The sequence below is a fragment of the Lytechinus variegatus genome, chromosome 13 (genome assembly GCF_018143015.1).
Source record: "Lytechinus variegatus isolate NC3 chromosome 13, Lvar_3.0, whole genome shotgun sequence".
Taxonomy (NCBI): Eukaryota; Metazoa; Echinodermata; class Echinoidea; order Temnopleuroida; family Toxopneustidae; genus Lytechinus; species Lytechinus variegatus.
Window position 1 is genome coordinate 19,790,211 of NC_054752.1, and position 27,340 is coordinate 19,817,550.

The following is a 27,340-nucleotide window of genomic DNA, read 5'->3' on the forward strand; positions in this document are numbered from 1 at the left end:
CGACGACTGGAGCCGTTTGGTACTGGCGAGACTAATCGGCTAGCCGTTTTGGACCGCCAGTCCACGGTTTCATTCGGCGACTACACCTGCCCCACGCGCGCAGATTGAGAGAAAATGGCGGCGCCCATGGGAGATTTTTATTCGACATCGAATGTTGGAGACGCAGAAAAAATCCATGTGAATAGACAGGTATCGTCCATATTTGTGAATAGAATCTCTCACTTTTATTGGCTTAACTGCATTATGAAATTCGGAATCAGGTCTGTAGCTCTGTAAAGATTTACCACCGGTAGGTTAATTCGTAAGAGATTCACTTCTTCAGTCCCATACGTATAAATTTGTGTTTATCGACATTGTCATTTGGTCCGAGCGCGCGTTACGCGGGAGCTAACCAAGGCATAGAGATGTATATTATTGACACTAGAGGGCGGACTTCATCAAATTGCTGTGAATCCATGTTCGGGGCGGCCGCCATCTTAAAGAGGGCAAGAGCGCGGATTTATAACACACGGCCCTATGGGAGAATATCACATATTTCACTTTTTTACATTATATTTTCAATTTAATGCTGTATGCAACGTTAAAATCACAAGGCAAAACATTTTTATGTTAAAATATATGATAACCATGCATATTTTATAAAGGAGATGGACTGAACATCCAGAAAAAGGGGGAAAAATAGGTTGCTGTACGTGCATTATATGATGTAGATCAGGGCTTGGTCTGAAGTTTCCCCTCCTTTCAGTTAATTTTGAGGAAATTAAAGTAGAAATCATATGGTGAATCACTGATAATCCCATTAAATATAATATTGGAGACTATGCGACGTTATAGCTACATTTAACACCACGGGTGTTAAATCTAGCAGCCCAATCAATAAAGGACCACACCATCTGGTGTTGGAGTTACACTGCCACTGGTGTTAAGATTACCAACATTTAGGATGCTAAAATATATCAACACCAGTCTTGGTGTTCGATTTGAACACGAGTCGGAGAATGTTATGAAGTTGACACCATTTGGTGTTCATTTGACACCCTCGAACACCTGCAGAAACGAACATTTAAACGCCGAAGTTTAAACCACCCATTGGTGTAAAAAAAAAAATACCAACACCAGCTTTGGTGTTGGTTCACGGTTCGGATTCACACCATTTGGTGTCCGATTTCAAGTTCTTAACACCTGTAGCCTCACGGTGTAACTTAACACTAGGGTATTTTTTTAAAACTACCCCAACATCAGACAGTGTTGAGCTACTCCAGTGAAGTGTAACTAATTTTTGTTAAAATATTTCTATCCAACACCTGTCACGGTGTTGTTTCAACACTTCTGAGTATTTGGTGTTTATTTTACACTCTAAGTGTTGTTTCAACACAGTATATTGCTTGAACACTGCCAGAGTGTCAAATGAGCACCAAGTTGTTTCAACACTTCTGAGTATTGGGTGTTTATTTTACACTCTAAGTGTTCTTTCAATCCAGTATATTGCTTGAATACTGAGTGTCAAATGAGCACCAAATCAAGAGAACATATGAACACTCTAAAGTGTTAAGTTGACCTTATCTGACACTCTTGTCACGGTATATGCTATATATTGAATAACTACTACTCAGTCGACCTCGTCGTTTTCCCCCGTTTTCTGGATGTTCAGTCCATCTCCTTTATAAAATATGCATGGTTATCATATATTTTAACATAAAAATGTTTTGCCTTGTGATTTTAACGTTGCATACAGCATTAAATTGAAAATATAATGTAAAAAAGTGAAATATGTGATATTCTCCCATAGAGCCGTGTGTTATAAATCCGCGCTCTTGCCCTCTTTAAGATGGCGGCTGCGCAATACATGGAATCACAGCCGCATTACGCGCGCGTCAATGCGAGCGATTACTCTAGTGTCAATATATACATCTCTATGACCCAAGGGAACTCCCGCCCGCTACGCAGTCGGGAGCCCAGGAGCTTACCGTGTAATTGACCACCATACTCACGGGACAAGGGTAGATTATCATATGGTCAAAATATCTAGCAAGATAAATTATGAAAACAGAAATTATGCACTTACCACGATTATATGGGTGATGGTATAACGAGTGGCAGTTTTTCCGACATCTGGGCACAGACTGGAACCTCTCAAAAAACGAAAAGTTGTCTCCTACCCACTCTAGGCGACAACGCAATACTTACCCTGTTAAGAAACTGGGACTCCACTCACGCGCATTTGGGCCGCCCTAGGCTTAGAACTAAGCTTTGTTTCACGAAAAATTGAATATTCTTATAATTCAATACATGTCACTCATTCAATGAACAAGGTTATGATATAACCACTCATTCAATGAACAAGGTTATAATATAACCTTGTTCTCAGTTATATCTCCATGTGTGACAAAATAAGGGTGGCAATGTTTGGCTTATTTTCTCTTTTTCTTTGGGGCAAATGCTTGATTTTTTTACACTGACAGTTTCCATTAGACCTGTTAATTTATACTGCTTGGCTCTTATTTAAATTTGATTCTTTATATCATTTTTTTCTTAATTAAAAATAGAGATCAAAAAATGAAAATTTTCTTGCCATATTACTTTCCACCAATAGAGGGCGTACACAAAAATATGCCCAAAATTCAAGTTTTTGAGCGCTCTGGTGAATACAAAAATTATTCCCACATTACTAATGATAAATAAATTAAAAATGTATGGAAATTAGTAATTTTGGTCACAAAAGTGATATTTTAATGATTTTTTGTGTGTGGCTCTATACAGCATTGGCATACCATAGTCCTACCTGTAGATTCTCCACAGGCCAGATGGTAGCAGTGAACAAGCGATACATGTAACTAATTAGATTAGTACTGTTAAATCGGTACTCACCGGTTCTTTTCTTGAATTTTCTTGAAAATTCCCACGCTTCTGGCTTCAATTCTGCGATAGATTCTGTTGCCATAGACAGCTACACATGCAACTTTATTTATAAATGGAGCGCCCCTTACGAGAGTCGCTAATGCCGCGGAAAAATTGTTAGGCATTTTGGCCTGTGGTCAAGGCGTTCTTCTGTTCTATTTTTTTATAGGTATGAGATCAAAATCACAGCGACTATTCACACTGTTCCATAATGATTCCGAAAGGAGGTGCAACACCCCCCACCCACATGGGCGCAAATCCCAGGGGGACACTTCCCCCTAACCCAAAATAGTAGGGGCACATTATCAAATGTCCCCCTACTATTTTTGTTCTTTTATATATGATGGAAAGAAATAGGCCTACATCATTTAAATCGAAGTAAAACATGTATTTTGGACGAGACGACCTTCTTTGGGGGGTGATAAACCTTCCTTTTGTTTTTTTTTTGTTAGTTTGTTTTTTTTTGCCTGTTTCCAGCCCCTGGTCCCCTACCTTAGATTTCCACCCTTGCCTCCCACTACTCTTGATATTGTTTGCGAATCTGTTTTGTAAATTAAAGGGGAATTTCACCCTGATAAAAAGATGATGAAAATATGAGAAAAATCATTTCAAAATATCGATGAAGGTGTTATTTGACAAAAAATGGAGTTGATAGAATTTAGAATGGTTGATTCATTGTGACGTCTATAACGAGCAGTTGCTCTATCCTAAATATAAAATGCCCAAATTTCCCATTTTTAATGGTCCGTAACGACCCACTTTTTTCTTTTTGATAACAAGTATGAATTGATATAGGCCTACTAAAATGTACCATAAAAATCATTATCATGTATTTCTTGACATTTCATTTACTTTTTACCATAATAATAGCTGCTTGCAAAGGCCTACGCCGTCACAAAAAAACCTGGGGGGGGGGGGCCACTTACATTGACGAGTGGATACCATGCGCGACCAAAAAAAAACGTAAAAAGGATGTCCTTTTCACGATAGGGCACGTTACCTACGTAACGTGATAAGGGTGTCAAAAACACAAAAATAACGAAAAAAGGGTATCTATTAATTCGCTAGGAAAACCGTCGTGTTTAGGGTCTAATTTGCGGGGATGATAAAACAAAATCAAAATGTTTTATAAAGGATGTCCTTTTTGCTCCAACACTTCGTGTTTAGAGTCCGATTTGCGCGAGGTGTAGAAGGTGGGGTCGTACTAAGCCAAATAAGGTAAAGCCGACGACCGAAGGACCCGTAACAATAAAACATTCCTGTACTTGTTTAGGGGTTCATTTCAGGGAATATTTGCCAAGAGTATCGTTTTGTTTCCAATACTTGTTAAGGGTAGGGTTTCACACGCCAATACTTGTTAAGGGGTGCATTTTCAGAATATGGAAATTACGTGTTTAGGGTGCTTTTCGAGACCCCATGGTCGCGCATGGTATCCACTCGTGAATGGAAGTGGCCCCCCCCGGGCAAAAAAAAAATCTTACCTTTGAAAAAGATTGGTGGGGGATGGATTTTCCTCGAACGCATACCAATTTTTTTTCTGCTATTTTCATAATAAACTTTAAATGAATTCAACTTTGCACTAAATTTTTTCAAAGACAAAATAACAAAATTACATCTCGTCATCATCATCACCACTATCATTAGCATCACCATCATCATCACCACAACCGTCACCACAACCATCATCATCACCAAGATAATTTTCATCATCGTCATTGCCATCATCATCTTTTTTTTTTCTTTATTTTTTCCCCATCCCTTCTTTTTTTTTTCTTCAATATTCCTCCTTTTTTTTAGAGCGGCACACCGTCATGCTCCCTCACTGATTATCCGCCTCTATATGCTTGGTGTTGTATAAATTGGCGGATACCTGAATGAAATACTGAAGAGAAAATAAGGAAAGGGAAAAAGTAAGAAGAAAAAGAAGATGAGGAGAAGAAAAAAAGAAAGCCAAACAAATGAAACAAAACAATGTCAAAATTTCGTAATAAAGTCTTCTACGTCAGTTTAATAATGATGTTTTCATTGAAATGAGAACAAAAAAAGAATTGAAACCATAGGCGGCGGAAGCGGGGACGTTCCCCCCTAAATTTGTTGTTGACCTTTTTTTTTTTGCTTGTCAATTTATTTTCCTACGTCCCCCCTAAAATGTTTGGGTTGAGAGCCTTTTTTTTTTGCTTGTCAAATTTTTTTAGGTTGTCCCCCCTAAAATTTGGGGCTTCCGCCGCCAATGATTGAAACAATGAGGTAAAAAGGACTACATTATATAGTGTAAAGAAATAGAGGGAAGCTCCGAGACAATAAAAAGGTTGAAAAAGAAAAAAATGTGAAAACACAAAGCTCTCACAACATGAGCATAATAACAAATAATAACAAATAAGCAAGGACAAGTAGCTGAGGGACCCCCCCCCCCAACTCTCTCTCTAGTTATCTATCTATCCGACTCGATTATATAAGAGAAGAATTTACTAATCAAAATATTATGAGCAAAAAGCACGAGCTGATATTTTTTATGAATATTCAAAACTGATAGAGAGACGCAATCGAATTATTCGATTGCGACAAAATTGATGATCTGAGAATTTATTGTTTTTAGGAATTCATTAAAAGCATAAAGTTGATCAGCATTAAATATGGCAGGCGCAACGCATGAGCTAAAGCTTTATAGGCATACACCGATAAAAAATTTTAAAGTATTTTTGGTAATCATCAAAAAATTGATATTTCATGAAAGAAAGCTCAAATCCCGAGGAGGAATATTCTTATGAATTGACTTTAAAAAAAACTGTGGTGTAAGCCCCATTTAATATTTGATTATAAGTCGAATAAAACAGTAAAAGCTGAAAAACGTTCGCGTGATATTTGGCAACCTCCCCCCCCAAAAAAAAAAAAAAATAAATAAATAAAAAATAAAAAAAGTTTTTAACTATAATAATGATCGAAGGTAATTTTGTCTCGCATAGAACTGGACAAATGAAAAAAAGATTGTCACTAAAAAAATGAAGTAATTTTGACCCACGTAAAATTTGGCGAGCCCCCCCCAAAAAAAAAGGAAAAAAGGTTTTAACAAGCAAAAAAAGGCTAAAAAAGAGAAAGAAAGAGAAAGAATATTATGAACGAAATATCCCCATTACAAATAATGCTGTGATCATCATAAGGGAGGGGTCGCATAACTAGTATGAACAACGTATTTAATTTCCAAAATATTTACTACAAATCTCAATAGGGGGATCGGGCAGAAATGCTCACCCCCACCCCCCGATCCGCCAGAAATGCTCACCCCCCACCCCCCTGATCCGCCACTGATTCCAATCAATAATGACATCTGCAATACTGATACTTTGGAATCAAGATACTGAAGATTGATACGCTTTACATAAATTATGAACGTCTGACAAAAAGATAATCTACCGATCACCTGACCGATCAGCTGACCAGTTCGCGTATCACTTCGGAGTTGATCACTCGTCGCAGCTGTGTGGAACGCTCACCGAAAAACAACAAAAGGGCCTGAAATGTAAGTTTAATGATAATCTATTTTAATTTGAACTACTTAATTAATACTTTTAATGTCTCCCCACCAAATGAAAGTCATATCACTTAACTCCAATTTGTATTAAGGCGTACATTTACCAAAGTCTTGGGTTGGAAATCAGAACAGCATTGTCTAACCCATATTTTTGGGTAATGTCGCCTATGAGGTCCATACATGTTAATGTTTGGACCTCATTGGTACTAGGAGTGCTTCTACCCCCGTCTCGATCGGCCATTTTTGTTATGAATTGTATGAATTGGTTAAGCTTAGCCAGCCTTCTTTTTACACAGCATTTTTGCAAATTGGGCTAACCCAACCTTTAGTACGGGATTATTTGGCCCTGCAAAAAAAGCAGGGTTATCCCAGCAATTGCGGTGCTATTAAGAGCGATAGTACGGGTTAAGATCGCTAGTGTAAAACGAAAGTGGGCTAATCTTAACCCCGTACCATAGGTGGGGCTAAATGGCAATTTAGCCTCACCTATAGTATGGGGTTGAGGAAATTTTAGCGTGTGAAAAGTGTACGAGTGAAGTACTTGTACTACGAATGATCGACAAATGTATTTAAAGCATGAGCTACCACTAGTCCGTGGTTAGTGAGTTTCGTGTGTGAAAAGCAAGCATTCCTTATCCGGGGTTAGCTATAACAATTTGGCATGTGTGAAAAGGAAAAAAAAATAGTACGGGGTTAGCGATAGTCTGGGGCTAAGAAAATCCTGTGTAAAAAGGGTATTAGTCACAAAATAGCATAATTTTCAAAAAGAAAAATTATGACAAAATTGCAAATATTGTGATGAATTGGGATTACATTTTTTAAAAATAATAGCACAGGTAAATTACGCATCATACATACTTAGACCATGAAGACTAGGGCATTCAATTGCTGAAAAATGGAATTATGAATAATTCATTTCATGACTAAAAAATCACATGTGGACGTTGAGATGGGTACCTCGGGATATCCAATTTTAATAGTTTACGAAAGTAAACCATAACGGTTTTATTTGTAAAATTATGATTATAATTATACAATATTTTACGATTCCAAGCATCATCGAAATATAGTTTAACATTTTTTTTATAAATCTTTGATATCGATCTTACGATTTGACAGATTCTATGCATAAATTAGAGATTAGAATTTATCCAAATGTCAATAGGGTCTGAAATCAACAAATACAAATCCAGTTAGCGATGGCCTGACGTGGTGGAATTTTTATCAATTAAATTATTTTACTTTTTCAAAATGAATGGTTTTGTGGCGTTTTACCAACAGTTTTCATAGTTTCTTTGTATTACAATGATCATCGAATGCACTATCCCACTTATTTTGGGATGTAATTTCAACCTATATGGTTGATTACATAAGATTATAATTTTCAAATTTCTCAGCACTTTTGCATGTCATAGTCTACCCACGTGATGCCACTACGTCATTAGGAAAGAAGTTATGACAGGTTCGGAGGTGTCATAAATATTTATTGAGGTTGTTCCCGATCTTGGTAAAGAGGGCTTCGTGAAACGGTTAGCGGACAAGTAGCTCACTATATCCAATTTAGTCAAAAAGTTAGACTTATGACGGTGTTGAGAAACGGGCCCCTTGTTCTCAGTTACATATCCATGTGGCAAAATAGGGGGGGGGGGCAATGTTAGGCTTATTTTCTCTTTTTCTATGGGACAAATGCTTGATTTTCTTACACTGTCAGTTTTCCTTAACAGCTATTCATCAAATAACTTGGCTCTTATGTAAATTCAATTCTTTAAATGATTTTTTCTTAATTAAAAGTAGCGATTGAGAAATGACAATTGCATTGCCATATTACTTTCTACCAATAGAGGGCTTTCACAAAAATATGCCCAAAAATCAAGTTTTTGAGCGCTCTGGTGAATACAAAAATTATTCCCAAGTTACAAATGAAAAATATATTGCAACTTAATGGTAATTAGTAATTTTGGTCACAAAAGTGATATTTTAATGATATTTTTAAAGTGTGTGCTAAGTACAGCATTGGCATACCACAGTTCTACCTGTAGATTTTCAAACCAGGCATAGTCATAAAAACTATGCCAATTTTAAAATTTTGACAAATGATATTTTACTAATTTGTAATGAATATTCTAAAGATCCGCAAGGCTTAACCAAGAAGAAAATCTTACAAAAGTTAAAAACTCACCAATAAAGAAAATCCCGCCATGTTTTCCGAAACCTCTTGACCTCTCCATCCGATTTCGAAGGGGTCCTAAGGCTACGCACTTGATTTTAAGTCATGCAAGGAAAAAGTATTTCCTGTGCCTCAATTCCTAAAATTTGTCCGTTTTATATAATATGAAATTAAAATGAATATAACTCAAAAATTCCAAACATTTGTTGTTTTCTCTACATCAAGGCACTCATTCAATGAACAAGGTTATGATTGCCTCAAGGTTTTATTGCAGCCTCTGTAGAAAAATTTAATAGTGATCTTTCGTCACAGCTTCACACACACACACAGAGGTAGAGTGCATTTCTTTTGCCTTGAAATTGTATGCACAATGGCGCGAAGCTTTAAGACCCGCACCATAGAATATGAACAAACATGGATGTGAACACTCATTCAATGAACAATTACTGTTCACATGCATGATCCAAAAAACACATTTAAAGGGGCACTGTTTTGTTTTTCAGTTTTGGATGCAGCCCGCACGCGCATTCGTTAGGAGTAGCAAAAACACTGATCTAAAAACAAAAGGGTAATTTTGAGAGACTGGTTAATGGTCAATCGTGGATTCAAACTTATTTAGGGGATTATTTTCCAAAGTTTCTTTTTTAAGACTAGCCAAACGTGTATACATACTTGCCAACTGTCCCGTTTTTATCGGAATTGTCCCGTTTTTAAAATTTTTTAGAGCAGAAAAATCGGAATGTTCCGATTTTTGAGCCTAGACAAAAAAAAAATCAATAAAGAAAACAAGAGAAAAAAGTGTTTGCGCGTGTTCAATATTACGAAATGTACAGTATTGTCTATGACTTCCCGGGTTTGAGCTATCGATACACGTAATGTTACAGTCCCACCAACGAAACTGACTGATGGTACATGTACGGTCATGTGTACGGTATGTCAAGTTTCGATCGCTCTCCCAAGTCGATTTTCCGCTGTGTGACCGGTGTACACATGCGACTGACTAGACTGCGAAAACGTGGTTTGTTTGCATGCGATGCGGAGTGCCCATGTACTTGTGCACAACGCATGTATGCACAGCACAGATCTCTATATGTGGGACATGTATTAACGCTTGCTGAGCTGTGCACGGGGTATGTAACGATCGTGGATTTAACGGGATTATTTCGCAAAACTAGAGAGGATTTGATCAAAATGAGTGGAAAACGGTTGCAGAAATTTAAAGGGGAGTACAAACAACGATTTCATGGGAATATTGGTATAGGATTACCTGTTGGGAAGGAAGGAAAGGGGTTATCAGGAGGGAATTCAGTGATACTTACCAAAGAAACTGATGTATATATAGATGTGATGTATTCTTGGTGTAGATGTAATATATAGTAGCTTGTTGTAGATAACCTCGAAGAGCGAAAGGGCGAAGCAAAGGTTGTGTTGTGTTCACAGACGTCCTCGTCTCGCTCATGTCGACTCTTCAAGTGATTATGAGATCTCTTGGCTGGCCTGACAATGCACCTCTGCTGAGTTGTGCACCCAAGCATGGATGAATGCACAGGGCTTGGGATCTATTGTTGTGTGCACACAGCCTCTATTGTACATGAATCCTCTATGCTCCAACCCATCCCACAGTACCATATGTAGGGAGCAGTCGCGCGTGCCCCAGACTGTGGTACATTTTACCACACTCCCCCCGACTTTAGAACATCGTTACTTCCCTTATTTTTGGACTGCCGACGTCCGGCCATATGTCATATGTACACATGTGGATCTAAGCAGTCCTCAGTGAAAGGAGGGAACGATAAATGTTAATCCACTGCCGCTCTCAGAGGTTTGCAAGAAACTGTCTGGAGTCGCAAGGGTCAGAGGATGAACATGCCATTTAGTCGGTATATTTATATGCCCAAATTTATTTTAAATAAAACAACTATCCAACTTCTCAGGTAAAAGGTCAAGGGGGGACTTATCAATGTGACTTTTGGATACAAGTATTTTAATCAAACAAACGCTGCCACATGATAAACTTGATGCTAATACCGAGACTACAAGAGGGATTTCTAAAGTTTTGCAAAAATATATTAATATCAAAATGGACTGCCAGAAGAGCTAAGGTCAAGCCTTACGCCCACAAGGGAAATGAGAATAATGCTTGGGAAGACTTTGTTGGTGGCTATCATCCCACAAGTCAAGATCTAGAAATCTTACTCCTGTAAGGGAACGACACCTGAACAATTGTCTACGGAAGCCGATATGTACATTTTCCCTTAAACCAGAAAAAATAATTCTTATGAAAAAGTTACAGCTTTTTGAGCAGACGATTAATGGGGTAGCTCATCAATGTGAGTTTATGAAAGGATCCTTTTAATTGATTGAACCCTTCACTTGACAAGCTAACCTCATCCGAGGAATACTGGAATGTCTAAAATTTGTAATGTACATATGAATATATGAATGCATGCTTGCAGCAGCCAGAAAAATAGTTGACCCAAAGGTCTTTCAACATTTCTATAAAATTGACTTTATTTTTTAACCCCTTCCAAAAAGATAAATTCTTAGACTTGTAAGAATTTGGGGCTTGATTATTATTACTGAATAAATACAATGTACAAATCCCAATTTCTGGGGCTAGTCCTCGGACAGGATTGGGTCTGGAGTCCTCTGATAGATCTCCGCCCTCCTTGCCAAGAGACAAGCAATCAGATTCAGGAGAATCTGTTAATATTTGTCATCTATCCAGTAAAAAGAGAACCTTAGTGAACTCTATCAATTTGCTTAGTTAACAATTTTTATATCTTCCTTGCAGAAATCTATAAGTTAACAGATTCCCAAGGAGGTTATAACCAGAATAAAGAACACATTCTCATTTCTGGTTGTGAAGTTTAAAAATGAATACATGTAGCTCTGCACAATGCTAACGTCTGAAGTCATAAAATTCAAGACCTCACACACATGTAACCTACATTAAATATCCCAGGAATATTGTTCCAAAATGTTAAGTAGCATAATATTTTTCACCTGATTTGTAAACTACTCAAACATTTTGAAAGCAATGGACTGGAAACTCATTGCTCAAGGTATAAGTTCTATTCATTAACTAATTTAAGAAAAGACCACAAATTAATCTCCCATCTATCACAAAGATATATATAGATTGAAATTATTGACAAGTGTTTACATTTGTATAATTCTTGTCTCCAATTACATAAAAATATCAAAACAGTGTCAGCTTTTCAAGTTAATTAATGATCTATAGCATAATGATAAATAATATTTCCCATTATTTTAAGTGACTTTATGTCAATGTTAAAGAAGAATTGTATTCAATGGTGTCATTGACATTCTGAGTGATAGTAAAAATGTCAATTTTGCAGCTACTCAACAAAGACATTGTTAGCTCATCAGCACAAAAAATATTCCAAGGTAACTATTTTGACCATGGACAAGCACATGGGGAAATAGCAAGTACTCTCAAAATAAATATGTGCTGAACCAACTGAATTGGAACTCCCTAGTAACACCCCTGATTAACAATTAAGATTAATTCAGGCAATCTTGTCTGGACAATTAAGATTAATTCACACAGACTTGGCTTCCAATGAACTATTGTATCTACAGTAGCCCTGGAAGATTCTTAAGAGAAAGAATCCAAATTACATAACTCATTGCCCTAGAAGAGGAATTGCTCCAAAGGTGAGCCATTTACAATGCTTTCACCTTTAGTCTGAAAAGTTGAGGTCATGTTACAATTAGATTGCCCTACCTTTCTATAGACAAAAGCAATTCCAACCTATTATGTATGTTCTGCAATTAAATGGAAGAAATACCAGGGTTGAAGACAATAGATTTTGGTGTTTCTCAAGTCTGCTCTCAAATATTCAGAGGGTCTGCTTAAGAAACTTTGAACAAAATACATTTGTATTATTTGATGGAAATTGATCAATAGCTTATTTTCGGAGGCTTTCTGCAAATCCTCCAATTGACTGAAGAACCCTTGATCAATGAAATAGCTTTCTATAGAAAGCACTTAAAGAAATTATCTAAAGCATCTGCTTAATTAAAAGGGGAGTAGTTTTGTATAAAAACTTTGAACACAATTACCTGAGGAATCTGTTTACAAACATTATGAATGGAAATAACTTTGAATCATTTTGAATTCAGAAGCATTTTACCCCTTTTGATAAAACCTAAAGGGTGTGCTGTATGTTATATGCGCATCATAAGCCTGGATAGAAGAAACTTAACTTCCAAAGCATTCCCCAATATAACTGTTTAAACTTTAAAGGGATAAAGTAACAATGTTCACAGACATGATTTATTTTAAATCAATAAAATTACTAAATATTTAATGAAATTTTCATTATTCCCTACCCCCTCCTTTTTATTAATTTAATGTTTAAGCGAACGATTGTCTTTTAATTCTTCTAGGGTTTCGTTCCCCTGGGACTGATATTTGGGGGCTGTGTTCTCGACACTTTGAGTTAATTGTGTTCGAGACACCTGTGCAGATGACGAGTGTAGGATTTTGATTCCTAATCCCAAATGGAAGACTATCTTCACATTTGGATATTTAGAACACCATGCTTTTGAATCTAAATCAATTTTGGTACAAAATATGAATACCAAGCAATGGTGTAAATTCCCAAACTTGTCAAAAATTGAACAAAATCAAAGAATACAAGACAAGTTGTCTCTGAGTAATAAATACACAAAGTATGTTACGAGAATTCTCTTCAGTGAATACCTTATCAAATTTGAGCAAATTAATAACAAGGTATTTTCAAATTATAGTAAAGGAAAATCATCAATGCCAAAATACATTTCTTGAAAGTATGCAGGCAAAATAATTTCATGCAATTCCACGGTGGTACCAAGGTTGTACCGTACAACCTAAAGGGATAGCAACGGTGATCATGCGCAAACCTATTATGCATAATTTGCAGGTCATTGCAAGAGAGACCTTGACAAGAGATAGTTATAGCTCTATCCCAGCAGACTGCATGCTTATCTGGGTTAGGATTAAATCCTAACAAATTCAACCCAATCTTACCAGTATTTACAATAATCGATTCAGACTTGGATTGAAATACAATTTCTCAGAAATGTCATCAGAGTTGACAGCCTTATTATTTACAGTGTTAGCTCTCAACTCTGTTTTGGCAGGAGTGGCTTCTCTTTCTACCACTTTAGGACTTAAAAATAAAGGATCAGAAATAATATTTTTGCACTGCTCCTTTGCAGATTCAGAAATAATAGGAGTATTAACAAATAAGGATGGACCCTTACTAGAAAATGAGGAAACACCTTCATCTAATTTGTTACTGAAATCAAACTTCCCCCTTACTGTTGAAGTCAGTCCCTGGTCAGGTATGGATTGGGAGCCCTCAGTTTCAAAAATTGTGGTCAAAGCCACTTCTGATTCAACTTTCGGGTCAGAACCCTCCCCACTGGATTGGGAGCCCTCAGTTTCAAGAGCTGTGGTCAAAGCCACATTTATTTTAACTGTTGGGTCAAAGCCCTCCCCAATGGTTTGGGAGCCCTCAGTTTCAAGAGCTGTGGTCAAAGCCACATTTATTTCAACTGTTGGGTCAAAGCCCTCCCCATTGACAGAGATCAGACTACCAGATTTGGGTGGATCTAATTTCTTTTTGGAACCCTGGCCTTCTGTTATTGGGGTTGAAGGTCGGCCTTTATCTTCAACCCTTCCCAGTTTGGGGAATTATTAGATTTTGAACGTTTACATGAAGCAAGGGTACTAATGAGATTGTCTAACTTGTTATTAATAGAGGCCATCTCAGTCTTCCATTGAGACTTTCCAACTCCATCAGAGTCCCTTGAATTATATTTACATGATTTTGGGGTAGAATCCCGCAAAATATCAGGGGTAGCCTGGACTGGACATTGTGTTCTGGGGTTTGGAAAATAATGTGAAGAAAATTGGCTATAAACAAAAGCAGGATGCCCTCGGTGAGTTTGGACATTCTGAGGGTATGTATTAGGTGAATCGATTCCAAACCTATGTCCCAATTCAAAAACTAAATCAAAGTAATCAATTCTGGGTTGCTTTCAAATATAGCTGCACAAAATTCAGCAGCTTGCCCCTGCAAACACAAATACAAATTATTGATTCTCTGCCTGGCGGTCCAACCTGCTTTATCGGCATACCGAGAAAATTGTTGAAGAAAAACTTTCCAACTACCATTAATGCCATCATAAATTGGTTTGTCTAAAACAGAAACTTTTTCTTTATTAAACCAAGTGGAAGAGGTCTGCCATTGACTTCTAGAAAACATGTGGTATCCTCCACAGTTTGATCAAAAGTATTTCAAACCACCATATTTCAAAAACATGAAACCCAATTGGACCTATTAACAGAAAATTCTTTGCAAATTTGCTTAGTTCAAAGATTTAAACCAATCACAGTGAAGGAATATAAGTAGAATATAAAATTCCAGGCTAAAAATACCTTCCTGCTAAATTGCATTCAGCGCAGAACAATGTCAAATTTGATGATAATGCGGAATTCCAAGCAGAAATCAAAATTCCTAATCCCACCTTGAGATTTCATAGCAAGCCAATATACCGAAGAATATCAAATATAGACTATCCTGATTTCAATTCCTAAAGTCAAGCTATCTTTTTTTTAAATTATTAAACAAGGAACTTCCTTGGAAAATGGCTGAAAATAAGTATCCACTTATTTTATTTTAATCCAGAAAACAATAATTATTTCAAATTGGAAAATGTGGTGACTATACAGTATTCAACAAACTATTGAACTAATGCTCAGCCAAACAAGTGAAAGAAAACAAGCACAATGCACAATCCCGCGCAGGTTCGTACCCTGCTCGCAGCGCCACTGTGGTAAAATTATGGGAATATTGGTATAGGATTACCTGTTGGGAAGGCGTTGAATTTGCATTTTGCATGTGTTGCCGGCAGGACATAAAATTAAAATCTCAAGTGGAGGAGCTAATGATATAAGAAGGCACGCCGAGAAGAAAAAACACATCGACAATGAAAAGGCGGATCTCGATGCGACTCGCATGTCCAAAATATCTTCCTTTATGCCCAAAGAGGATACCTCTGTCATTGGAGCCGAGGTAAGATTTACTGATTTTTTGGTGGAACATAACATTGCAATTGATGTTTCTGACCATGCTGGTGATTTGTTCAGAATCAGACAAATGTTTCCCGACTCAAAAATTGCTAAGCCAAGGGTTACAGTGCTGCTCGGACAAAAACAAGTAACATCCTTTGTACCCTAGCAGACAGCTATGCGAAAGCTTTGGTCAGTAAAGTCAAGCATCAGCCTTACAGACTACAGATGGCAGTACCGATCAAGGAGCCGTGAAACTGTACCCAATACTCCTGAAAACTTATGACGATAATATTGGTCAGGTAGCATGTGAACTTTTGTCACTGCAACAGTGCTCTGACAGATCAACAGGGGAGAATATTTTCAAGATCATGGATACTGAACTACAGAACTGGGGCATGTGTGTAGAGTGTCTATTAATATATGTATTATGTGATTCTGGTATCATTTTAAGCATCTAATGGCCCTCCATAGTGCTATTTTTCTTTCAGCCTCAAGGGGGCAACGCCCCTTGAGGCCCCAATTGGGGCGCTGCCCCTGAACCAAGTCGGGAGCCTAAGCTAAGCGGCCCCCTGAACCCCCGGCCGGCCGGGGTCCAGGGGCCGCCCGGCCAAATTTGTCCCTCTTTTTAGATTTCAAATGTTGGCAAGTGGGTTGTATAGGGTATGTTTTTCCCCGGGGTCATATTCTGGCGACAACTTGTTTAGAGGCCAAAATGTGTAAATAAAGCCTGTGTAAAACTTGTTTAGGGAGTTATTTTGCACACGGAGAAAACAGTTCTGGGCGAAAATTTATTTAGGGGGTGTTTGGAAATAAATTGGTCATGCATGTGTGCAGCAATACATTTGACTTGGATGAGTTTCCCACTCTCCATCAATGTACGAGAAATCATTTTTTTGAATATTTAAAAGGAAATGAAACCTTTGGAACAAATAGGCTTGTGTAGAAACAGAAAAATCAAAGAATAAGAATAAAGAAAGTTTGAGAAAAATCGGACAAATAATGAGAAAGTTATGAGCATTTGAATATTGCAATCACTAATGCTATGGAGATCCTCCCATTGGCAATGCGACAAGGATGTGTGATGTCACTGATGAAAAACTTTCCCTTTGGTGGACTATGAAATACCCTCAAAATGTATCTTTTTGCTTTTTCTTATGATGATACAAACTCTTTATCCATGATGTGTTCTCAAAAAATATGCATTACATGCCCTCATGTAGACAGAACACATGATTTATGGATAGATGTGATAAAAAAAGGCAATTCTAGTGAAATATATACTAAAGTAATGGGGAGAGTTGTTCACAAGTGACATCACACATCTTTTTCGCACTGCCAATTTGCTATCTCCATAGCATTAGTGATCGCAATATTCAAATGCTCATAACTTTCTCATTATTTGTCCGATTTTTCTCAAACTTTCGTTGATCTGTTTCTTTGATTTTTCTGTTATCACACAAGCTATCTTGTTCCAATGGTTTCATTCTCCTTAAAGTCACTCCTGAAAACACACTTCTTTCGACAAGTTTGTCCCCCACCCTCCAAGGGTATTTAGGCCTATATGATAATTAAAAAAAAATCATTACTTCTGATTAACAAACATTATAAGACATTACAGTAATTACATTTTTGTCATTGATATTCTTTTACTTTACTTCTTTGCATCAGTCATATTTCCATTTTTCATGCACTTTTGTTTGAACTTCGAAGAGTGTTATAAATTGTATGTGTTAGTAGTGATACCCACTATTGATACTGAGTATGTTTTTTCTTCTTGTTATCAGATTAGCGAGCTCCAAGTACTTCAGAGTGAACTTTCTTCACTGAAGAAAAATGCAGTAAGTAGGTCTTAAAACCCTTTCTTCAAGGCAAAGAGGATTTTTTTTGGTATAATTGAGTATTCATTGAAAATACAACAGCATAATCAACAAACAGAATTTAAAAACAAACAAGAGAATTACAACCATACATACTACATAGTAATACAGGTATTTATTAACAGTGCCTAAAGATTATCTTCTTAATATACAGTCAAACCTGTGTATAGTGGCCACCGAAGGGAACGACACAAGTGGCCACTATAGACAGGTTGGCAGCCATCTTGGATTTGCCGTGTATTGTAAATATTGTGCAATACACTTGACACAGAATATGTGTTATTTAATGACTTACTTTTTTATATATAATATTGCATATCTGGATCTATTCTAATACACCAAATACTTATGTTTGATTGTATGATCATTATTTTAAGAGTTATGATTTGTGTTTAGATGCAGCTCCAAGTGCAAGGACTAACAAATTCAATTACTGTCAGAGTCAAAATTTTCAGTGTAGCTGATTTTAGTGGCCACTATAGAGGGTGGTATATTGACCAAGGGACGAAAAATGAGTGGCCACTGGTCGCATTAGGCAGGTGGCCACTATAGGCAGGGTCTGCAACACACAAATTTCCTGCGGGGGAATTGAAGTGACTAGTATAAGCAGGTGGTCACTATAGACAGGTGGCCACTAGGTTTGACTGTACTGCTTAACAAGCCTCTAAAAATCATTTTCATAGTTATACTTTATAGGCTTCTGTTGTTTTGTTGTTATTGACTTGATCCCACGATGCTCAAAGCATATGTGTGGGTTCATCATTTGTTTGGTTGTTAGTCACGGCCCTCATTGGTATTCATGACATGTCAGATTTGATTTATGATCATTATTCATAACTCCAAAGAGTTCTATTCTTTAAAAGTAAGACAGGTAGTGATAGTTAAAGGATAATTGATATGAAGCCAATTAATAAATGGTCTCAAAATGACTAACTTCCATGAAAAAACTCAATGATTTGATATTCCACTCTATTGTATCTATTACTTCTACTACTACTACTTCTACTACTACTACTACTACTACTACTACTATTACTACTACTACTACTACTACTGCTACTACTACTACAACTACAACTACTACTACTACTACGACTACTACTACTACTACTTCTACTACTTGTACTACTACTACTAATAATAATGATAAATTAATAATATAATAATATAGGATTTTTTATAGTGCATGTGTCCACCTTGTTAGGTGCTCAAGGCACTCCTATCTTACCCCGGCAAGCTAGTCTACCTATTCTGGTGCTCACGGCTCTTTTGAGGAATTACTTCCTGCTGGTACCCATTTACCTCGCCTGGGTTGAGTGCAGCTGCACATGTGGGTAAATTTCTTGCTGTGCAATCACACCATGGTTGGGAATTGAACCCACGTCCCTCAGATTGAGAGACGAGAGTCTTAACCACTAGACCATGACACTCATATAGTTTTGAAGTGTGGTACATGTATGAAATACAACTAAAACACTTTAAGTACATGATCAGAGAAATATGTGATTTGACATCCTCTCTTTATGATCATTTCAGAAGGTCTACACGCAACAACAAAATAGCAATGTGTTCTTCCTCTCGGACAAAGCTCATTGTCAAAGTCGGTGCAAGAGTAAGTATACAAAATGCCACTTGATATTAAGCTATAAATCAGAATCTAGACTGTATGTAAAAAGGTCAAGTCTACACCAAGCCCAGGGGGGGGGGCACTTACATTGACGAGTGGATAACATGCGCGGCCCCAAAAACATGTAAAAAGGATGTCATTTTCAAGATAGGGCACGTTACATACGTAACGTGATAAGGGTGTCAAAAACACAAAATAATGAAAAAGGGTATCTATTTCGCTAGGAAAGTTATGTACTTAGGGTCAAATTTGTGGGGATGATAAAACAAAATTAAAATGTTTTATAAAGGATGTCCTTTTTGCCCCAACACTACGTGTTTAGAGTCCGATTTGGGCAAGGTGTGGAAGGTGGGGTGGTACTAAACCAAATGATGTGCAAAGGTAAAACTGACGACCGAAGGACCTGTGACATAACAATAAAATATGGCTGTACTTGTTTAGGGGGAATCTGTGCCCCCCCCCCCCCTGGGACAACAAGGTGACATTGATTTGAATAAATCATGTAACTGTAGAGAAAAATCAAATGAGCAAAATTTCATTAAAATTGGATGGGAAATAAGAGAGTGATAACATTTTGAACTATTGCTTAACTACACAAAACAGTCTCATGAGTATCTGGGGGGTGTTTCACAAAGATTTATGTGAGATTTAGTGTTACACCTAAATTCCCAGTTGTTTGCAGTATGAAAGGATTAACTGCATTTGTCAAATGATGATAAGAGGATGCTCACTTCTGCATATTAATCAATAAGTTTGCTTGAAGGTGTTGCAAGAAGCTTGCAATCAATTGCAAGTCAATTTTTGGTCCCTAAATCCATCGTATGTCTTGCATGTAATTGCAAATTAGTGATTGATTGCTAATTTGCTCCTTGAAACCAGAAGTTTTAATCTGATTTGCTACAGCTAACGTTGATCTATCAGTTGTAAAATTGCAACAGAATACAGTATTTGCAATTGATCGCAAATAGTTTCTTGCAACACCCCCTAAGTCATGCTATTTCTGGAATATGCCCCAGTTCCTTCTTCAAATTACTAGTAGAGAACCAATGTTCCCCGGCCCTAGCCATCTATTCCCCCCTGCACTTCCCTCACACCTCCGTATTGCTGCAAGACTTCGCTCCCAACTTCTGACAGGCACATATCTAACACAACAAAGACTGAAGACCATAGGCAAGTCTCCCAGCGCCACCTGTAGACTTTGCTCAACGGAGGAAGAAAGCTCCACCCACTTCCTTGCTTCCTGCCCAGTCCTCAAACCCCAACGGTGTGTTCTCATTCAACATGTCCTATCTCTAAACCTCCCTGCTTCAGTCAGCCAAGCCTTCACCTCTGCTCACCCCCTCATCCTTGCCACTAATATCTTATTACCCTCCTCGCACCTTTCTATCACTCTTGCTGCCAATGTTATGACCCACTGCCTCAGATACATTCTTAAAATTCATCACATTCGTGTAGAGAAATTACTTCTACTCAACACCCAACCTGCGGATAGCCGCTGATCCTCGAATACCGGGGGAAGAACAACTAAGAAGAAGAAGATATCTACCGCTGATTATTTCTTGTATATTTTATTTTGTGAAATATGGAATATTGTCATTTTTTCTAATTATAATAAATGTGAAAAGAGATCAATTAGTTTCTTTCTGAGGATGTGTAATTGCCATTGCTGTAATATACATGCATTAGATGCACATGGAAAAAAATATAGGAAATAGTGATTGTGTGACATCATCAGCTCTCTCATTTGAATATCACCTATGGTGTGCATACAAATATTTTATGAAAATTTCATAGTTTTTTTTTTAAAGAAAAAAATGTTTCAGAACATTAACAATTTCTGGATGATCATGCCATGTTTCTTTTTGTTGCATCTAATCTGCAGTATTAAGTGTAAAACCTTATACAATTCTGCATAGCATTTTTACAACGTCAAATGTCATATGAGTCTAATATCTTTTTTCATTTTTTTCACAGGAGTTATGCATTTTTTCTAATAATGGGGAAAGACAAAGACTGAGAATTATGCATAAAGCATGTAAAAAAGTAGTTAGGGTAAAATGCAGGGACCAGCTATTGTAATCAGATAACTGCTTGAAGCCATAGCAGCCAGCTTTTTCAGCCACCCTTTCATTTTCATTGCACCCTGTATAATTTTATTTTTCTTATCTTGTAGGTCAGATCGAGACATTGGAAAAAATGAAGGCAAAACAAGAGCAACGATGACAATTAGAAGAGTAAGATTATTTGTACACAACTGAAATTGATGCAAAAAAAGATAATAGTATAAATTATTTGCAAGTTTGTCAAATAATAATAGCAGGGCTCGCTGGGAGAACAGTTTTCGGAACTGAAGCGGCTTCCCTGGGTAAATATACCTATATTATTATTATTATTATACCCAGTGGCGGACCGGGTCACGGTCCGCTACTGATTATACCCATGAATAATAACCTCTGGGAATCGTGGGGGCATCTTGCTCTAGTGGTTCTCACTATCTTTCAATCAGAGGATCTTGTGAACTTAGATAGGGCATGCTCTCCACAACAAGAAATTTGATACCCACGTTGGGTTGCATGCAACACACTGTCGGTGGATGGTAATCCAGCAGGATGAATTCCTTGAATGCACAGGGCTAGAAACCGCAGCCCTTTCAAAAGGTTTATTTCCATTTGGTCCAATGCCAATTCGTCCAGTTACTATTACTCGTCTACTATCATTTGGTCTACCGTCAGTTCGTCCAATATCCACATGGTCTCATGCCATTTCGTCCACACCATTTCATCTAATAACCAGTTGGTTTAGTAGCCGTGTAGTCCATATACTCTTTGGTCTAATTAGAGTAGGTGTTAATTGGGCAAATTGAATGAAAATCAAACGAATATTAGACCAACTAGTTATGAGACGAAACAGTCATAGACGAAGTGATGATTGGACCAAATTGTCGTTCATGGACGGAATGGCATTAGACTAAATGAAGGGAGGCCATCTTGTGAGTGGATGAGTTGGCAGTGGACGAATTAGCAATTCACCTTTCGAAACAGTACTAGTGCTTCTCAGAATAGATTATTTCTACATATTTTTTGTAAATGACACTATCAATGCCTATTTTTATTTTTTTTCAAATCAGCTCTTACATTAAGAAAAGCCCCATCATTCCTTAAAAAAACCTTTGCTTAATTCCTGTAGTTGGAATGAGGTAACTCGAAAGAGGTTTAAAAAAAAATCTAATTAGACCTGGGGCCCTGAGGTCAAAGGTCATATACATGTAGGTTATGAATCATTGTTACATTAATATCAAGATCTGATAGCACACCTGAATGTTGTATAAAATCTACACTGTATACTTACATATACATTTTTGCCGCTTATAATATTTTCTATAATTTACAATCCTTATCAGTAGATAAATCAGAATTGTTTTTGTTTGTGTATGCATATTTTGTAGGAGTGACTGTCTGATAAGATTAACCACCGTTTTTAGGATATTTTATAAGTTTAGTCGATGATCCATCTAAATTATATGCCATTTTTTTTCTGTCACTATTTAAACAGATGTGATAACTCCTACATACGGATAGGTGAGTAAAGGTTTCACCAGTCACGATCTGGACCAGATGGAAAGTTGCAGATAGGCAGCAATGGTCAGTGCATGTATCGTGTTGGTTTCAATCTTTCGCAAGAAACTGACGAGATGCTTAATCGAGCAATTTGTTATTACCAGGGAGGTGCTCACAGATACTTAAATAAATCTAAAGAGTCTATCTTAAAGATGAATACCACTTGTGGTAACGATCTCAGAATTCGAACAGAATCCAATGAAATGTTAGTATGTATAAATAGAGATTATGTGCCAAATTGCTGTGAAAAATGCGTAAATTAATGCTGAGAAATTAGCAAAATAAGCCTGGAATTCCATTGAATGTAGCAATATTAATACAGTGCCACATATGCTTTTCTAATTTTCACTTTGTCAGACAAATGAATAGTTGGTTCAGGAAAAGTTAATCGTACCATATAGATAAGTGGTGGCGAATAAATATCAGACCAAACTAGACAAAAAGGAAGATGTTATGAAAATGTTTTATTCGAGTTTTGGCCTTTTTAGTTTATTAACTTTCAATTTGTAAATGATTTGTCAATTTCAGTTGAGGGTCTTTAACATATCAAAATTAACATCGAATGAATATCAATGGTGCCCTTCATCTTGATTTTTCTCTGTTCATTCAAATCAAATTATCGATGGTATGGACGTCGATGTCAATTGTAAATCTGTAGGATGGGGAGATTTTATTTTCAAGAAATAACCTTGTTTTTGATATTCTATATTTCATCGATGAGATATAAACCTGTTGATTTCATCTATTCTCATTATGTTGATAAGCTGTACTTTTTCTAATGTAAGTTTTTATTTTCAGATTACTTGTATATTTTACATGTGATTTGTTACACAAAATCATGAAAACCCAATAAAAACTATATAAAAAAAAGTTTCTGTTCAGAATCATGTTTTGAAATAAAAATATTCAGTGTGATCCTGACCATGCAGTTAGTGTTTATTGAAACGGAAGAAAATTATGCTTTATATTGAGTATATGAAAAGTGAGGTCAATAAGGTGGTCTTAAATGAAATTGTTTTTCATTAGAAAATGTCATTATCTTTATTCCATTAATCTTCACAATAAATCCAAATATTCATATTATAATTAGGCTGCTTTGGCAGTAGAAAAGTACAACATTCATCCCATTGAATGGGGCGGGGGGATTGAAGAATGCGAAATAGTTGAAACAGTCACCATTTCATTAGAGTAGGCCTATTAAAATAGATTAAGAAACAATCTGGCCACAAATATACTTACATCATATATTTTCAGGCATAAATATAGGAATAATAACATTACTTTTCTAAGGCCATGCATCACTGAACACCATTATTATGAAATACATGAACGTAAAAATTGCAGTTGGTCCTTTAGCATGGTACAGTATATTAGTCACAATGGACATAAATTGGGCAATATCTTGAAAATTCTAACATTTTTTGTGGTTCATATCTTTTGTGTCTTTTTCTAATCTCCCAAAGATATTAAGAAATTGATAACATGAAATATAAAAATAGTCATTTATTGAAGCGATTTTAGTAACGAGCATTGTTTACACTCGTGTTGTTCACAGGTAGACATGCCAATCCTATGCTTGTTTTTGGAACACTGGTGTTCAATGATGTTCCTAGAAACCTAATCAACATGTAATTCAAATTGCAACATTCTGAATCACCTTCAGCACAATTGTCATTCGGCATGTTTCGACGGAGAATCGTTCAACCCGCGGAAGAATCCTGAATTCCGGAGAACTTCCCCGTAGAAACAGACGCGATGCGGTTTATTGATAAACTAAATCACGAAAAATTCGGTTTTCTCATAACCACCTTTGGGAGGTTACAGGTTATTGCCGTGTTAATCCGTTTATTTCTGACACGGAATGTGAATTAATCGGATTATTTGCTCTGTAGAAACAGGTTGGTTAAAGGGCGATACGGTTTTTCGATTCTGGAAAAGATAAAACGTTTTTAACGATTCTCTGTAGAAACACGCCAATTGACTCAACTATTTTTCTAAATAAAAAAGTAGAGTTTCACTTTTTATTAAGACACCCTGTATGTATCCAAGAACCATCCATCCAGACTCCCCTATTTTCTAGCAACTAAATTTGTTCTCTTTGTGATCCATGCATAGAAATATCAAAACTCTCCATTTACATATTCCTCCATCAAAAACAATTTTTGGTCACAAGATTTAAAACGATGTAATGATATGTGGCTATATAAACCAAATCAAAGCATAATTCCTTCCGATACAATACTAGTTTTCTTAACACATGTATAAATAATCTTACTGCATGTACATGTATACAATTAAAATTAAATACATTTGAGTAGATTTTCATGAGTACATAATATAAAATCACTGAATCACAAGGCACATTTTGATGAAAATATTTGATAAGGCAAATACATGTGTGATATAATACAGCACTTCTCAACTTTTTTTTACTCGAGGACCACTTTGACTCTCAGATTTTTTTTTCAAGGCCCACCTACCAAAAGTTTAAGAGAACATCCATTTTGATGAAAAAATGTTTCAAGAAATTTGAACACAAAGCTCTGAACATTCGAAATAAACAGCTTGAGAACTACTCTGCATTTGCAAATGTCCAGTAAATGGGTGACAATTAACTACACACACTTTACCCATGCACGTGAGGTTCACATTAAAGATGGATAAAAACCATCATTGTGTGCATGCTTTGCAACATGCATGATACCTAACTTTAGTTTTGTTTGACCCAAAATGAAATATAATATAGTTTTTCCCCCTATTTTTTTTTCTCCCTCTGGAGCTTCTTGTGGCCCACCTGAGAGAGCTTCGCGGCCCACCGATTGAGAAGTGCTGATATAATAAATTCTAAAGAGATGACAATCTTCATGCCTATAGTTCTCTGTTTTGACATACAAGTATCATTCTAATAAAATTTTTGCTAAAACTTCATTCTTCAATGCCAAATTGCTGTGATTAATAGTTACCATCTCTCGAAAAACATGATCAATAAATTGTCCTATTGGGGAAAACACCTCATTGAAATTCCCATATTGAAAATTCATATCAACTTGTTCTTGGATGGGTTTGGCTACTAATGTCATCAAATCAAAAATAAGGTCTAAAATTTTGCATGATTTTTCTGATGAAATAGCTAAACAATTTGACTAAAAAACTAAAAAAAATAGTCGTTTTTAAAGGCCAAGTCTTCCCCGACAAAGAATAACCACAGAAAATTGAGTGATCAAAAAAAGAATATCACTGGAAATTTAATTACAATCACAATTATGTAACAAAATACAAAAGGTATTACATTTTAAGATTTGCATGAATGTATTTTCACAAAACGGTGATATGCACATCCTGCTCAGTATGCAAAGTGAGGAAACTAATGATGTTTTTCGTTTTTCGCATATTCTTTCACTTATATTTTATCACAAGAAATATAATTTTTTTCACTTTAATAAATATGATAATAATCTTGTCACTATCAAAAAATGACAAACTGTGATTTATAATGATTTTACCTATTTCACACGGAATCAAACTAAGTTTTTAATTAGCGGAGGAAAATGAAAGAAATCAAAATAAAAAATGTAGAAGAATAACATACAAATGATAGAATGAGCAAGTGATGTCACTGGCTCACTCATTCCCATAACACCAATGGAATGCAATTCAGTGCTTTGTGAAAATTAAAGGAGAATGAAACCATTGGAACAAGATAGCTTGTGTGAAAACAGAAAAATCAAAGAAACAGATCAACGAAAGTTTGAGAAAAATCGGACAAATAATGAGAAAGTTATGAGCATCTGAATATTGCAATCCCTAATGCTATGGAGATAGCAAATTGGCAATGCAACAAAGATGTGTGATGTCACTTGTGAACAACTCTCCCCATTACTTTAGTATATATTTCACTTGAATTGCCTCTTTTATCACATCTATCCATAGATCATGTGTTCTTTCTACATGAGGGAATGTAATACATATTTTTTAAGAATACATCATGGATAAAGAGTTTGTATCATCATAAAAAAAAGCAAAAAGAGACATTTTGAGGGTATTTTATAGTCCACCAAAGGGAAAGTTGTTCATCAGTGACATCACACATCCTTGTCGCATTGCCAATAGGAGGATCTCCATAGCATTAGTGATTGCAATATTCAAATGCTCATAACTTTCTCATTATTTGTCCGATTTTTCTCAAACTTTCTTTATTCTTATTCTTTGATTTTTCTGTTTCTACACAAGCCTATTTGTTCCAAAGCTTTCATTCCCCTTTAAAAATGCCAGAGAGTGTTAATGAATTAAATCTGATTCTTGCGAACTTTTCCTTATTCATCTTCGTTGATTTTTCTCCTCACTGTATACAGTTAAAGCCGGGGTAATAATAATAAAAATCACAATGCGCCTCGGAATAGATCATTTCTAGATAGATGGCGCTATATAAATGCCTGTTATTATTATAGTCGACTCAAATCTGGGCTGAACTTGACCTTTAAAGGACAAGTCCACCCCAACAAAAACTTGATTTGAATAAAAAGAGAAAAATCAAC

General features: G+C 36.4%; 1 protein-coding gene across 2 annotated transcripts; it reads left to right on the top strand.

The window, feature by feature from the left end:
• Nucleotides 1-20: 20 nt before the first annotated feature.
• On the top strand, nucleotides 21-21,420 carry LOC121426143 (ASNSD1 upstream open reading frame protein-like). Of its 2 annotated transcripts, none has more exons than XM_041622320.1 (4): nucleotides 21-189; nucleotides 17,469-17,522; nucleotides 19,098-19,173; nucleotides 21,362-21,420. In XM_041622320.1, exons 1-4 carry the CDS (start codon nucleotides 115-117, stop codon nucleotides 21,409-21,411), a joined length of 255 nt encoding a protein of 84 aa, XP_041478254.1. In that variant the 5' UTR covers nucleotides 21-114; the 3' UTR covers nucleotides 21,412-21,420. The 2 variants fall into 2 exon arrangements, with proteins under 2 accessions (XP_041478254.1, XP_041478255.1); XM_041622321.1 differs by having other exon boundaries at nucleotides 19,101-19,173.
• Nucleotides 21,421-27,340: the final 5,920 nt, after the last annotated feature.